Here is a 16121-nt window from a genome sequence, read left to right as displayed (position 1 = left end):
TCCCTCCTCTCCTGAAGGCACCGAACCATCAGCCCTCACCCAAGTGACCAGTCTTCACGTGCGTGCTTGGACAGTGAGCGTCAGCAAGCTTTTTGTGGTAGGCATCAAGAGCTGAGCTCGCTTGACAGACGCGCGCTCCAGCAGGGAGGCACCGGTTAGCGGTGAGCAACGCGAGTTCCCCCACCCCCATGGAGCGCCGTGGTTGCTCCCAAGATGGAGCTGAATTAATCCAGAATAGAGCATGTTTCCGTCTGGCCCAGTGCTGCGCTGGGTTACCCGCCGAGCCACGAGGGGAGCTTTCTCTACATTAGCCTTGGCATGCCCGATACGAGACTCCCAGAACAAGAGCTCCGACACGGCAAGAGAGCCCCAGGTGGGCAGAGGAAACGCTTCAAGGACACCCTCAAAGCCTCCTTGAAAAAGTGTAACATCCCCACTGACACCTGGGAATCCCTGGCCCAAGACCACACAAAGTGGAGGAGAAGCATCCGGGAAGGCACCGAACACCGAGTCTCTTTGCCGGGAGCAAGCGGAAGCCAAGCGCAGGCAGCGCACGTCAACCCAAGCACCCCACCCACCCACCCCTTCAACCACCGTCTGCCCCACCTGTGACAGAGACTGTAGGTCCCGCATTGGACTCATCAGTCACCTGCGAACTCATTTTTAGTGTGGAAGCAAGTCATCCTCGGTTCCGAGGGACTGCCGAAGAAGAAGAAGCCGCCGCCTTTGGACACCTGGGCCCTCAGCTCTGGAACTCCCTTCCTAAACTTCACCACCTCTCTCACGTTCTTTAAGATGCTCCTTAACACCTACCTCTTTGACCAAGCTTTTGGTCACCTGCCTGATATCTCCTTATGTGGCTCGGTGTCAAATTTTGATTGATAATCGCCTCTGTGAAGCGTTTTACTGCGTTAAGGGCACTATAAGGACAGAAGAACATAAGAATTAGGAGCAGGAGTCGGCCATTTGGCCCCTTGAGCCTGCTCTGCCATTCAATAAGATCATGGCCGATCTTCGACCTCAATTCCACTTTCCCGCCCGATCCCCATATCCCTCGATTCCCCTAGAGCCCAAAAATCTATCGATCTCCACCTTGAATATACTCACCGACTGAGCATCCACAGCCCTCTAGGGTAGAGAATTCCAAAGATTCACCACCCTCTAAGTGAAGAAATTCTTCCTCATCTCAGTCTTAACTGGGCTATCCCTTATCCGGAGACTATGCCCCCTCGTTCTAGACACACCAGCCAGGGGGAAACAACCTCTCAGCATCTACCCTGTCAATCCCCCTTCAGAATCTTGTATGTTTCAATGAGCTATATAAATGCAAGCAGCTGTTATTGTTATTAGTAATTGGGATCGTTCTGTGCACTTCACAAGCATATCCAGGGAGCCAGAAGAGCCACAACAGCTGGTAGTTAGTTCAGACTACAATATTTCAATGATGAAACGAAGGGGTAGAAAGGAAATTGTGCCAGGGAGGGCTGCACGCCTCTTCACTGAACGTGCTGGACTTTTAAATCCAGGGGGTCCCGTTACCGGCAAAAATTTCCCTTTCTTTGCTCCATCCAGGAATGCTAAATGTCCGGGGGCCACGAGTCGAAAATCTACCCCCCACCCCGGTGTGTTTCGATAGAAAATGTTTTTTGAGATATTCTCGTCACGTCTGCCTACATCGTCGCTGTGTCAAAATCCTGGAACTCCCTCCCTAACAGCACTGTGGGAGTACCTTCACCACACGGACTGCAGCGGTTCAAGAAAGCGGCTCACCACCACCTTCTCAAGAGCAATTTGGGATGGGCAATCTCAGCGACGCCCACATCCCATAAACTAATTTTTTTTTTTTTTTTTTTTTTTATAAAAGAGCAGGCTGCCTCCCCTCTATGAAAATCTTACAAGGAAAAATCATTGCTGTTTCCTGTTTTAAGAAAAGAAGGTCATTTTCAATGTGGTCTTGAATTAATGTCTCATGCTGAGCCAGGCCCAGTATCGATTCTTGGACCTTCATTGCACCTCACCTGTCCTGGAAGACTCTCCAGCAGACCCTGGTGTTGTCAGTACAGGTATTGGTCAGCAGAACATCCTGGTTACTCCCAAACATGTGCACTCCATTCAGAGAGCCAATCACAGAGAACGGAAGCTGCAAAGGAAAAAATGACTTACTGAGAAAGTAATGAACACGAAAAAGCCATTCAGCCCATTAAACCTGTTCCTTCAACCAACTCATGGTGTCTATGATTAATGGAGTTGATAGGGTGGATAGAGAGAAACCATTTCCTCTGGCGGGGGGGGAGAATTAGAGCCAGGCCGTTCAGGGGTGATGTCAGGAAGCACTTCTTCACACAAAGGGTGGTGGAAATCCTGAACTCTCTCCCCCAAAAGGCTGTTGAGGCTGGGGGTCAATAGAAAATTTCAAAACTGAGATTGACAGATTTTTGTAAGGCAAGAGTATTAAGGGTTACAGCGCCAAGGTGGGTAAAATGGAGTTAAGGTACAGATCAGCTATGATCTAATTGAACAGCCGACACCTGTTCTTATGTTGCCAACTCTGGGATCACATTGGGCAGTTCACTTGATCGGCAGCCCATCCACCACCTTAAACATCCACTCCCTCCACCACCAGCGTACCCCATCTACAAGATGCACTGCAGCAACTCGCCAAGGCTTCTTCAGCAGCACCTCCCAAACCCGCGACCTCCACCAGCTAGAAGGACAAGGACAGCAGGCGCATGGGAACACCACCACCTCCAAGTCACACACCATCCCGACTTTAAATGTATAACCTGCCGTTCCTTCATCGTCGCTGGGTCAAAAATCCTGGAACTCCCTCCCCAACAGCACTGAGGGAGCACCTTCACCACACGGACTGCAGCAGTTCGAGAAGGCGGCTCACCACCACCTGCTCGAGGGGCAACTAGGGATGAGTAATAAATGCCGGTCTGGCTAGCACGGCTCACATCTCACGAATGAATAAAACAATAGGCACAGCAGTCTTTTTTAAACTCATTTTTGATCCACTAAAATGACCACCAGTACTAGATGGGTGGTCAGGCTTGGCATCAGGTGGCACACCCAGAGACAAGAGCAGGCACCATACCCTCTGCAACTAATTATAAAAGTTAAGGAAAACTTATTTTCCCCTCCTCTCCATCCTTCTTCATGACAGTAGCTTCTGCACAGCTGATGAGAATGCTTTGCCCTATAATGTTCCTGCAACACCACCACAATATTTTATGAAAAAGACTTGCATTTCTATAGCGCCTTTCATGACCACAGGACGTCCCAAAGCACTTTACAGCCAATGAAGTACATTTGAAGTGTAGTCACTGTTGTAATGTAGGAAATGCGGTAACCAATTTGCGCACAGCAAGCTTCCACAAACAGGAATGTGATAATGACCAGATAAACCATTTTAGTGATGTTGGTTGAGGGATAAATATAGGCCGCAGGATATTGGGGAGAACTCCCCTGCTCTTCTTCGAAATAGTGGCCATGGGATCTTTTACGTCCACCTGAGAGGGCAGACGGGGTCTCGGTTTAACGTCTCATCCGAAAGACAGCGCCTCAGACAGTGCAGCGCTCCCTCAGTACTGCCCCTCCGACACTGCGGTGCTCCCTCAGTACTGCCCCTCCGACAGTGCAGCGCTCCCTCAGTACTGACCCTCTGACACTGCGGTGCTCCCTCAGTACTGCCCCTCCGACAGTGCGGCGCTCCCTCAGTCAGTGCGGCGCTCCCTCAGTACTGCCCCTCCGACAGTGCGGCGCTCCCTCAGTACTGCCCCTCCGACAGTGCGGCGCTCCCTCAGTACTGCCCCTCCGACAGTGCGGCGCTCCCTCAGTACTGACCCTCCGACACTGCGGCGCTCCCTCAGTACTGCCTCTCCGACAGTGCGGCGCTCCCTCAGTACTGCCCCTCCGACAATGCGGCGCTCCCTCAGTACTGCCCCTCCGACAGTGCGGTCCTCCCTCAGTAATGCCCCTCTGACAGTGAGGCGCTCCCTCAGTACTGCCCCTCCGACAGTGCGGCGCTCCCTCAGTACTGCCCCTCCGACAGTGCGGCGCTCCCTCAGTACTGCCCCTCCGACAGTGCGGCGCTCCCTCAGTACTGCCCCTCCGACAGTGCGGCGCTCCCTCAGTACTGCCCCTCCGACAGTGCGGCACTCCCTCAGTACTGCCCCTGGGAGTGTCAGCCTGGGATTTTTGTGCTTAAGTCTCTGGAGTAGGGACTTGAACCCACAACCTTCATGACTCAGAGTGCTACCCACTGAGCTACTGAAGTTTTTTTAAAAATTCAAATTGCAACCAAATGAGAGTGTTTAAAAAAAATATATATAAAGACCTTGTATTATAAACATTCTTGTATTGCAAACATTTACCTGCCTGCACTCCCCCTTGCTCCTGCAGTACAGGGGGACCCCACTGCTGGTTGCTAGGCACAGCAGCTGCACACTGGCCGCCATCTTGGTTTGCCAATGGGCCGCCTTCACTTTCCCGAGGCACGCCGGGAAAAAATGACAACGTCGCCCTGGCAACCGCCGCTGCCTAACAACCGCCCGCGCACGCGCAGAGCCGGGTCGAAGAATCATTGTTCCCCCCCGTTAGGCTGACCCGGGTGACCCCAATGCAAAAAATCAAATTAATAAAAGTTCACACCTACCCCCACCCCCCAACAAATCCTTTTTTTTAAAGCGGCAAAAACTTCAAATTATAAATAAAGCAAAAGGAAACTTATCAAATGTTATTGAAATTTTTGCTTTCTACAGAAAGTTTGTCCAGAAACCATCCAAACCCCCCCCCCCCAATGCCAGCCCCACCGTTCAGCAAATATTTGAGCAAAATATTGCACATAACCATTCAAAAATGATTTCAAAAACTATACATTTAGAAAGTTCATGGAATCACAGAAGTTATTAAAACTTTTGCAAACAGGATGGTTTGGTTCAATGCTTTGCAATCAATTAAAGTAACTCCTTGATTTTTAAATCAATAAAGCCACTTCAGCTAATTGATCTGCAATAAAATAGAGAAGAACATCTAGAAACCAAAAACATAGTAATGAATAGTCAGCATGGCTTTCAAAAGGGAAAGTATTGCTTGACCAACCTTATTGAATTTTTTGAAGAGGTAACAGAGAGAGTAGACAATGGTAATGCAGTAGATGTCATTGATCTGGATTTTCAAAAGGCTTCGATTAGGTACCCCATAATAGACAGATGAACAAGGTCAGCGAATGCGAAGTCAGGGGCTGGCTTCAAGACAGAAAACAGAGAGTAGGGGTAAAAGTTAGTTATTCACAGCGGCAGAAGGTGGGTAGTGGTGCTCCACAAGGATCAGTGCAGGGACCACTGTTGTTCACAATTTATATTAACGATTTAGACTTTGGAATCAAAAACACAATTTCTAAATTTGCGGATGACACCAAATTGGGGGGATAGTCAATACTGAGGAGGACTGCAACAAATTACAGGAGGACATTAATAAACTTGCAGAATGGGCATATAATTGGCAAATGAAGTTCAACACAGATAAATGTGAGGTATTATATTTTGGTAGGAAGAATAGGGAGGCCACTTATTACTTGGAGGGTGCGAGTCTGGGTGGGGTAGAGGAACAAAGGGATCTCGGAGTACAAATACACAAATCACTAAAAGTTGAGACACAGGTTAGCAAGGCCATAAAAAAGACAAACCAAGCACTAGGGTTTATTTCTAGAGGTATAGATGAAACAAGTAGGGAAGTAATGCTAAACCTGCATCGTACATGGACAAAGGAGCTGAATTCCAGAGGTGAGGTGAGAGTGACTGCCCTTGACATCAAGGCAAAATTTGACCGAGTGTGGCATAAGGAGCCCTAGTAAAACTGAAGTCAATGGGAATCGGGGAAAAACTCCCACTGGCTGGAGTCATACCTGGCACAAAGGAAGATGGTTATGGTGGTTGTAGGTCAATCATCACAGCCCCAGGACATCGCTGCAGGAGTTCCTCAGGGCAGTGTCCTAGGCCTAATCATCTTCAGCTGCTTCATCAATGACCTTCCCTCCAAAATAAGATCAGAAATGGGGATGTTCGCTGATGACTGCACAATGTTCAGTGCCATTCACAACTCCTCAGATAATGAAGCAGTCCATGTCCGCATGCAACAAGACCTGAACGACATTCAGACTTGGGCTGATAAGTGGCAGGTAACATTCGCGCCACACAAGTGCCAGGCAATGACTATCTCCAACAAGCGAGCGTCTAAAAACCACCCCTTGACATTCAATGGCATTACCATCGCCGAATCCCGCACCATCAACATCCTGGGGTCATCATTGACCAGAAACTTAACTGGACCAGCCACATAAATACAGTGGCAACAAGAGCAGGTCAGAGGCTGGGTATTCTGCAGCGAGTGTCTCACCTCCTGACTCCCCAAAGCCTTTCCACCATCTACAAGGCACAAGTAAGGAGTGTGATGGAATACTCTCCACTTGCCTGGATGAGTGCAGCTCCAACAACACTTGAGAAGCTCGACATCATCCAGGAAAAAGCAGCCCGCTTGATTGGCACCCCATTCACCACCTTAAACATTCACTCCCTCCACCGCCGGTGTACCGTGTCTGCAGTGTGTACCATCTACAAGATGCACTGCAGCAACTTGCCAAGGCTTCTTCAGCAGCACCTCCCTGTGGTAAACCACTGTTATACCTGCCTGTGTGGGTGTTTGTATTACACTGTGTACATGTCTGTACATGCCTCGGCTGACTCCTCCCACGAGTCCAGGTATAAAGGTGACTGCTCCACAGTCCCTCTGTATTCTGGACTGGTCGACCACTCGAGGCACACCTTCATTCTCTTGTTAATAAAAGCCTGTTAGTTACTCGCTTAACCTCAGTCTTTTGAGTAATTGATAGCGCATCACTCCCAAACCCGCAACCTCTACCACCTAGAAGGACAAGGGCAGCAGGCGCATGGGAACAACACCACCTCCAAGTTCCCCTCCAAGTCACACACCATCCTGACTTAGAAGTATATCGCCGATCCTTCATCGTCGCTGGGTCAAAATCCTGGAACTCCCTCCCTAACAGCACTGTGGGAGTACCTTCACCACACGGACTGCAGCCATTTCAGAGGGCAGTTAAGAGTCAACCACATTGCTGTGGCTCTGGAGTCACATAGAGGCCAGACCGGGTAAGGGTGGCAGATTTCCTACCCTCAAGGACATTAGTAAACCAGATGGGTTTCTTACGACAATCCTGTAGTTTTACAGTCACTATTACTGATGCTAGCTTTTTTTTAAATTCCAGATTTATTTAATTAACTGAATTTAAATTCCCCTTGCTGCTGTGGTGGGATTATGAACTCACGTCTCTGGATCATTAGTCCAGGCCTCTGGATTACTAGCCCAGTAACATCACCACTATGCTACCAAAGTAGAAAGATAAGGACAGAATATATAATTCTAAAATGGGGAATGAATTACATCTGAAACCCTGATCCAATTATCCCCCACCTTCTAATCCCGCTTCATCTGAGGTCTACATTTGTGCAATGCCACAGCAGGTTGCCTAGTAATTAGAGAAACCTGCATTTATGGAGCATCGTAACATGATTCTCAACTCACAGAAAATTCTGAGTTACTATGAAGTGCGGTCACTGTCAAGTCGGCAACAGCCATTCTGCACATAGCAAGATCCCACAAAGAGCGATGAAATAAATGATCAGTTTAGCAGTTTTTGGTTGAGGGGGCGGGGGGGGGCGCGGAAATGTTGGTCAGGACACCGTAAGAGCTCCCTGCTGTCTGAAAGACAACACTCAACCTAGATTATCTACTCCTGATGTAACTCGCACCAAGCCCCCGTTCGCTCAGTCCCCCCCTGTGCTCGCTGACCTACATTGGCTCCCAGTCCGGCAACACCTCAGTTTTAAAATTCTCACTCTGTTGTTAGTTAGAGCTGACGTGGGCCATGGACATACAATCTTCTAGATTGAAAGATGAGAGTTCTACCAATTGAGCCAAGCTTACAAGGAAGAAATGGACAGCCAAGACATGAAGAAGGGCCACTTTTGGAAGATGCTGTGTCATCAGCACCACTAGAATGGTGCCCAGTCATCGGAGCAGAACAGTGAGGAAAAAAGAGAATTGATTCCATCTGGTATTATCTTACTCAATATCAGACATGCTTTTGGGGGTTGGGTGGAGTTCTGGGAGCAGTTCTGAGGGTCAAAGAGGCAGAATATGAAACATTTTAATTAAATAGTTATGTCCATACATATATAATTCCGAAATAACAACAGGAAACGCTGGAAAAACTCAGCAGGCCAGGCAACATCGGTGGAGAGAGAAACAGAGTTAACGTTTCAGGTCGATGACCTTTCGTCAGAACTGGAAAAAAAGCAGGAAATGGAACAGATTCTTAAGCAAGTGAAGAGGCTGGGAAAGGGGGGGAGGGGATGAAAGAACAAAAGGGAAGGTCTGTGATAGGATGGAAGGCAGGAGAGATTAAGAGACATTGAGAGATATTCAAGGCAAGAGGAGGTGGTAGGAGGTGGACAGGTTAAGGAACAAAGGATGCCCCTAGATGGGGTGTGAATTGCGCTGGCAGAATGAAGGACTGCTGAAGGGAGGGAAGAAAAAACAAAAATTGTGGATAAAAAAAAGAAAATATATATATGTGGTAAGGGCCGAGGTTATGATCTGAAATAGTTGAACTCTATGTTGAGTCCGGAAGGCTGTAAAGTGCCTCATCGAAAGATGAGGTGCTGTTCCTCGAGCTTACGCTGAGCTTCCGTGGAACAATGGAAGAGGCCGAGGGCGGTGAGGTCAGAGTGGGAGTGGAGCGGTGAATTAAAGTGACAGGCCACCGGGAGCTCGGGGTCCCCCTTACGGACTGAACGGAGGTGTTCCGCAAAGCGGTCACCCAATCTGCGTTTGGTCTCCCCAATTATATTATCTATATATATACTGTATATAAAAGGATCGTGGTGTCTGTCTGTCTGTCTGTCCGGGGCATCACTCAAAAGTTATAGCGCGTACCTACACATATGTTATATCAAAAGAAAGCTTATGATTAGGGGAGTCTCATAGGCATATTTACATTTTGGTCAGACAAAAATTGTTTGGACAGTATACAAAAAACGTTCAAAAATCTGCTCATTAGCGGTTGGCCAATCATACGGGGGAATCCGCTCATTAGCATTGAGTGACGTGAAGGTTGACCAATCCTACGGGGGGAGCGTGCTGCATCACGGGGGGGGCGTTTCATGGTGTGTGTGGGCGGGGCCTAATCTTTCAAACTGCCGTTGGTGCCTCACAAAATGGCGGCCGCCCCTCTTCACCCGCAAAATCTCCCTCCGGCTCTCACCTTTTAGCGGGGGAGAGGCTGCTTTAAATTAGACTCTTCATCTCTTTTGTTTTTCTTTTCTCTGGCCGGCTGCGCGGGAAAACAGACAAAAGTCGGGATTTTAATTCTCCTTCCCTCTCTCTCTCTCCTTCCCCCTCTCTCTCTTGCCATTAGCGCGGGACCGGGAAAACCGGGGCTTTCCAATGAGCCCGTCCCCGACCTAAATCGGACACGGGAGTCCGGAACGAAAAGCCTTCCACTGCCGCCCGGCCAACCGGGTCCAAAGGCCCGCCTGGTTAAACATGAGGAACCGCGGGCTCGCTTCTGAGCGATGGGCACCCGGCCTCCCGGTGTCGGATATACTCCGTTCTGGTACCGAGGTGAGGAGGAGAGAGGGAGAGAGAGGGAGGGAGGGAGGGAGAGGGGGAGGGGGGGAGGGAGAGAGGGAGAGAGAGAGAGAGAGAGAGGGAGGGAGGGAGGGAGGGAGAGGGAGGGAGGGAGGGAGGGAGGGAGGAGGGAGGGAGGGAGGGAGGGAGAGAGGGGAGGGAGGGAGGGAGGGAGAAGCGAGCGAGCGAGGAGGGAGGGGGAGGAGAGAGAGCGGGAGGGAGGGAGAGAGAGAGAGAGCGGGGGGAGGGAGGGGGAGAGAGAGAGAGCGGGGAGGGAGGGAGAGAGAGAGGGGCAGGGAGAGAGAGGGGGGAGAGAGAGCGGCAGGGAGAGAGAGGGGGAGGGAGAGAGAGAGCGGCAGGGAGAGAGAGGGGGAGGGAGAGAGAGAGGGTGAGGAGGTAAGAGTGAAGGGGTGGGAGAGCTCGCCTTCTTCCTTCCTTCGGCCGCCGCAAATCAAACTTCTCGCCGACCTCACAAAATGGCGGCCGCTCTTCTTCACCCGCCGGGCTCTGAGTCCAGCCCCTTCCCCGGGGTGTCTTCCTCTCTTCTCTATCTCCTTCCCTCTCTCTCTTGCTCTCCTCCCCTCTCTCTCTCCTTCCCTCTCTCTCTCTCTCTCCTTCCCTCTCTTCCTCTCTCTCCTTCCCCTCTCTCTCTGTCTCTCGCTCGTTCCCTCTCTCTCTCCTTCCCTCTCTCTCTCCTTCCCTCTCTCTCTCTCCCTCCCTCTCTCTCCTTCCCTCTCTCTCTCTCCCTCCTTCTCTCTCTCTCTCACCTTCCCTCTCTCTCTCTCTCTCCTTCCCTCTCTCTCTCCTTCCTTCCTCTCTCTCTCTTTCCCTCTCTCTCTCCTTCCCTCTCTCTCTCTCCTTCCTTCCCTCTCTCTCTCCCTCCTTCCCTCTCTCTCTCTCCTTCCCTCTCTCTCTCCTTCCCTCTCTCTCTCTCTCTCTCTCTCTCCTTCCCCTTCCCCCTCTCTCTCCTTCCTCTCTCTCCTTCCCACACAGACAGACAAACTCATTTATATATATAAAAATATTTCTACTTTTTTCATAACAACATGCCCTCAAAAAAACCCTCGGCACCGCCGGGCACTCCAGTTAGTATCATATATAATTCCCCCTCCCATATGAAAAATCCCCAAGTGATTTTCCAGTCAGTCCACTCTCTAACTCCTACGCCAGTTAAGACAGCATCATGAGAAAAAACCCAATGAACTCATCGTTCATCTCAGTTTTGCTTGTGTGTACAAAATGGCTGCCACATTCAGCGACATAACTATCAGTTAATAATTGTGTGTGAAAAAAAGACGTGCATTTCTCCAGCGCCTTTCACAACCACCGGACGACCCAAAGCGCTTTATAGCCAATGAAGTACTTTTTGAAGTGTGGTCACTCTTGTAATGTAGGAAACATGGCAGCCAATTTTCAAACAGCAAGCTCCCACAAACAGCAATGTCATAAATGGCCAGATACTTTTTTTTAGTCATGTTGGTTGAAGGATAAATATTGGCCCAGGACACCACAGAGAACTCCCCTGCTCTTCTTCAAAAATAGATCCATAGGATCTCTTACATCCACCTGAGAGAGCAGACATGGAATCAGTTTGTCTCATCCAAAAGGCAGCACCTCCGACAGTGCAGCACTCCCTCAGTACTGCCCCTCCGACAGTGCGGCTCTCCCTCAGTACTGCCCCTCCGGCAGTGCGGCACTCCCTCAGCACTGCCCCTCCGACAGTGCGGCGCTCCCTCAGCACTGCCCCTCCGATGGTGCGGCGCTCTCTCAGTACTGCACTGGAGTGTCAGCCTTGATTTTGTGCTCAAGTTTCATGGAGTGGGTTTTGAACCCACAACCTTCATGATGGAAGCAGACAGGCACAGCTACCCACTGAGCCACAGCTGAAACTTAAACAGCAATGCTGTGGTGACAGCACAGTTGGTCTTTTTAGTGGCTGAACTAAGCCACGCTTTCCGTGTCGATACTTTCCCTTTCTCAGTCTTTTAGTTGGTTTCCTCTTTTCCACTGTATTTGAAAAAAAAATTGGGGCTCTGCTCATGACAACCGAGAACACAAAGGAACGCTGACCAACAGCTTCAGTGACCTCAAGGCCAAGTGTCAGCTCTAGTTCAATGAGTATCACTGTCACCTCAGAGTCAGAAGAGCAGAAGATCACAAAAAGTTAGTGACGTAAGGAACTACTAGGCACTTGGTCTAAGCGTTAAACAAAGCTTTAATCAACTGTTTTACAACATGGAGGTCTAGTTGTGTCCTTCACTAGTTCCTGTTAAGAATGTCCTGCGCAAGCTGGGCCCGTGCCCGAGTATTTGTACTCTCCCTGGACAGCGCCACCCGTAGGCCGCTCAGTATTATTTCATAAGTCTTTCTTTCATGAATGACTGATTCATGTCAGTTAGCATGCAGGTACAGCAAGTAATTAGGAAGGCAAATGGAAAGTTGGCCTTTATTGCAAAGGGGGGGTGGAGTGTCAAAGTAGGGAAGTCCTGCTACAACTGTACAGGGCGTTGGTGAGACCACACCTGGAGTACTGCGTACAGTTTTGGTCTCCTTATTTAAGGAAGGATATACTTGCATTGGAGGCAGTTCAGAGAAGGTTCACGAGGTTGATTCCGGAGATGAAGGGGTTGTCTTATGAGGAAAGGTTGAGCAGGTTGGGCCTATACTCATTGGAGTTTAGAAGAATGAGAGGGGATCTTATTGAAACATATATGATTCTGAGGGGGCTTGACAGGGTAGATGCTGAGAGGATGTTTCCCTCGTGGGGGAATCTAGAACTAGGGAGCACAGTTTCAGGAGATGAGGAGGAATTTCTTCTCTCAGAGGGTCGTGAATCTTTGAGGTTGCAGAGGCGGAGTCGGTGAATATATTCAAGGCGGAGATTGACAGATATTTGAGCTACAGGGGAGTCGAGGGTTATGGGGAGCGGGCGGGAAAGTGACGTTGAGGCCAAGATCAGATCAGCCATGATCATTATTGAATGGCAGGGCAGGCTTGAGGGGGCCGAATGGCCGACTCCTGCTCCTATTTCTTATGGGTTCACAGTCCCATGCCAGGGACCTGCGCACAGAATCTAGGCTGACACTGAGAGAGCACTGCACTGTCGGAGGGGCAGTACTGAGGGAGCACTGCACTGTCGGAGGGGCAGTACTGAGGGTGTGCTGCACTGTCGGAGGGGCAGTACTGAGGGAGCGCCGCACTGTCACAGGAGCTGTACTGAGGGAGCGCTGCACTGTCACAGGAGCTGTACTGAGGGAGTGCTGCACTGTCACAGGAGCTGTACTGAGGGAGCGCTGCACTGTCACAGGAGCTGTACTGAGGGAGTGCTGCACTGTCACAGGAGCTGTACTGAGGGAGCGCTGCACTGTCACAGGAGCTGTACTGAGGGAGTGCTGCACTGTCACAGGAGCTGTACTGAGGGAGTGCTGCACTGTCGGAGGGGCAGTACTGAGGGAGCGCTGCACTGTCGGAGGAGCAGTACTGAGGGAGCGCTGCACTGTCGGAGGAGCAGTACTGAGGGAGCGCTGCACTGTCGGAGGAGCAGTACTGAGAGAGCACTGCACTGTCGGAGGGGCAGTACTGAGAGAGCACTGCACTGTCGGAGGGGCAGTACTGAGGGAGCGCTGCACTGTCGGAGGGGCAGTACTGAGGGAGCGCTGCACTGTCGGAGGGGCAGTACTGAGGGAGCGCTGCACTGTCGGAGGGGCAGTACTGAGGGAGCGCCGCACTGGCGGAGGAGCAGTACTGAGGGAGTGCTGCACTGTCGGAGGGGCAGTACTGAGGGAGCGCCGCACTGTCACAGGAGCTGTACTGAGGGAGTGCTGCACTGTCACAGGAGCTGTACTGAGGGAGTGCTGCACTGTCAGAGGAGCTGTACTGAGGGAGTGCTGCACTGTCACAGGAGCTGTACTGAGGGAGCGCTGCACTGTCAGAGGGGCAGTACTGAGGGAGTGCTGCACTGTCACAGGAGCTGTACTGAGGGAGTGCTGCACTGTCACAGGAGCTGTACTGAGGGAGCGCTGCACTGTCAGAGGGGCAGTACTGAGGGAGTGCTGCACTGTCAGAGGTGTTGCCTTTTGGATAAGATGTTAAACTGAGGCCCCTCTTCCTCTCAGTGGACGTAAAAGATCCCTTGCAACGATTTTGAAGAAGAGCAGGGGAGTTCTCACCTGTGTCCTGGGGCCAATATTTATCCCTCAAAACAGATTAGCTGGTCATTGTCTCATTGCTGTTTGTGGGATCTTGCTGTGTGCAAATTGGCATTTCCTATATTGCAGCAGTGACTACACTTCATTGGCTGTAAAGCGTTTTGGGATATCCTGAAGTCGTGAAAGGTGCCATATAAATGCAATTTAGCCATGGCTCAGTGGGTAGCACTCTTGTCAGAAGGTTGTGGGTTGGAGTCCAACACCAGAGACTTGAGCACAAAAATCTAGGCTGACATTCCCAGTACCAGTACTGAGGGAGTGCTGCATTGTCACAGGAGCTGTACTGAGGGAGCGCTGCACTGTCAGAGGAGCAGTACTGAGGGAGCGCCGCACTATCAGAGGAGCAGTACTGAGGGAGTGCTGCATTGTCACAGGAGCTGTACTGAGGGAGCGCTGCACTATCAGAGGAGCAGTACTGAGGGAGTGCTGCATTGTCACAGGAGCTGTACTGAGGGAGTGCTGCATTGTCACAGGAGCTGTACTGAGGGAGTGCTGCATTGTCACAGGAGCTGTACTGAGGGAGTGCTGCATTGTCACAGGAGCTGTACTGAGGGAGCGCTGCACTGTCAGAGGAGCAGTACTGAGGGAGCGCCGCACTATCAGAGGAGCAGTACTGAGGGAGTGCTGCATTGTCACAGGAGCTGTACTGAGGGAGCGCTGCACTATCAGAGGAGCAGTACTGAGGGAGTGCTGCATTGTCACAGGAGCTGTACTGAGGGAGTGCTGCATTGTCACAGGAGCTGTACTGAGGGAGCGCCGCACTATCAGAGGAGCAGTACTGAGGGAGTGCTGCATTGTCACAGGAGCTGTACTGAGGGAGCGCTGCACTATCAGAGGAGCAGTACTAAGGGAGTGCTGCATTGTCACAGGAGCTGTACTGAGGGAGTGCTGCACTGTCACAGGAGCTGTACTGAGGGAGCGCTGCACTATCAGAGGAGCAGTACTAAGGGAGTGCTGCACTGTCACAGGTGCTGTACTGAGGGAGCGCTGCACTGTCGGGGGAGCAGTACTGAGGGAGTGCTGCATTGTCACAGGAGCTGTACTGAGGGAGCGCTGCATTGTCACAGGAGCTGTACTGAGGGAGTGCTGCATTGTCACAGGAGCTGTACTGAGGGAGTGCTGCATTGTCACAGGAGCTGTACTGAGGGAGCGCTGCACTGTCAGAGGAGCAGTACTGAGGGAGCGCCGCACTATCAGAGGAGCAGTACTGAGGGAGTGCTGCATTGTCACAGGAGCTGTACTGAGGGAGCGCTGCACTGTCAGAGGAGCAGTACTGAGGGAGCGCCGCACTATCAGAGGAGCAGTACTGAGGGAGTGCTGCATTGTCACAGGAGCTGTACTGAGGGAGCGCTGCACTATCAGAGGAGCAGTACTAAGGGAGTGCTGCATTGTCACAGGAGCTGTACTGAGGGAGTGCTGCACTGTCACAGGAGCTGTACTGAGGGAGCGCTGCACTGTCGGGGGAGCAGTACTGAGGGAGTGCTGCACTGTCACAGGAGCTGTACTGAGGGAGCGCTGCACTGTCGGAGGGGCAGTACTGAGGGAGCGCCGCACTGTCGGAGGAGTAGTAGTGAGGGAGTGCTGCACTGTCAGAGGTGCCGTCTTTCGGCTGAGACGTTAAACCGAGGCCCCGTCTGCTCTCTCAGGAGGACGTAAAAGATCCCACGGCCACGATTTCAAAGAGGAGCAGGGGCGTTCTTCCTGGTGTCCTGGGCCAGTATTTATCCCTCAACCAACATCACTAAAAAACAGATTATCTGATCATTTATCACATTGCTGTTTGTGGGAGCTTGCTGTGCGCAAATCGTTTCCCACATTACAGCAGTGGCTACACTTCAAAAGTACTTCATTGAGTGTAAAGCGCTTTGGGACGTCCGGTGGTCGTGAAAGGCGCTATAGAAATGCAATTTCTGTCCTTTTTTTTTACACTAAATTGGTTCAAACAAAATATATCAGTGAAACTTTTATATTCCAGAAATAACTAGAAAGCCAACCCACAACAGAATCACTGGCATCAAAGTGCCCCCTTCCCCCTGACCCAGTTGCAACAACTTACAGTCAGTCTCCTGATCAATCATGTGATGCTGCAAGTCACCTGACCAGATTACAGCCCAGCCTGGGTGACCTCAGATGATTGACAGTGGCCACAGCCCAATCAGCATTCTAGGATATGAATGCAGAAGCTCCCTTGTTGGCCAATAGCAG

At 50.9% G+C, this 16121-nt stretch overlaps 2 protein-coding genes across 9 annotated transcripts in view; one reads left to right on the top strand and one right to left on the bottom strand.

Annotated features, from left to right (window-relative positions):
* The window catches only part of ap2a1 (adaptor related protein complex 2 subunit alpha 1), a 99070-nt gene extending 97217 nt beyond the window's left edge, over positions 1 to 1853 (top strand). The window contains exon 24 of the mRNA XM_085969850.1: positions 18 to 1853. Coding sequence (XP_085825976.1) covers positions 18 to 47 — 30 coding nt within the window. The 3' untranslated portion in view covers positions 48 to 1853. The remainder of the gene's footprint in view (positions 1 to 17) is intronic.
* The window catches only part of fuz (fuzzy planar cell polarity protein), a 30613-nt gene extending 20922 nt beyond the window's left edge, over positions 1 to 9691 (bottom strand). The window contains exons 1-3 of one of the 8 annotated variants that reach the window (XM_085969858.1): positions 9344 to 9691; positions 5104 to 5249; positions 2019 to 2140 (exon numbers count right to left, since the gene is read on the bottom strand). In XM_085969858.1, the coding sequence (XP_085825984.1) occupies positions 2019 to 2101 (83 nt within the window). In that variant the 5' untranslated portion in view covers positions 2102 to 2140; positions 5104 to 5249; positions 9344 to 9691. Of the gene's footprint in view, positions 1 to 813; positions 918 to 2018; positions 2141 to 4376; positions 4588 to 5103; positions 6892 to 9343 lie in introns of those variants that run through there. The other 7 variants (XM_085969860.1, XM_085969859.1, XM_085969862.1 and 4 more) reach the window with 7 other exon arrangements.
* Positions 9692 to 16121: the final 6430 nt, after the last annotated feature.

Source organism: Somniosus microcephalus, chromosome 28 (genome assembly GCF_052327205.1).
Source record: "Somniosus microcephalus isolate GS21.2 chromosome 28, FLI_Smic_1.0, whole genome shotgun sequence".
NCBI lineage: Eukaryota > Metazoa > Chordata > Chondrichthyes > Squaliformes > Somniosidae > Somniosus > Somniosus microcephalus.
This window is presented reverse-complemented; position numbering and strand designations above follow the sequence as displayed.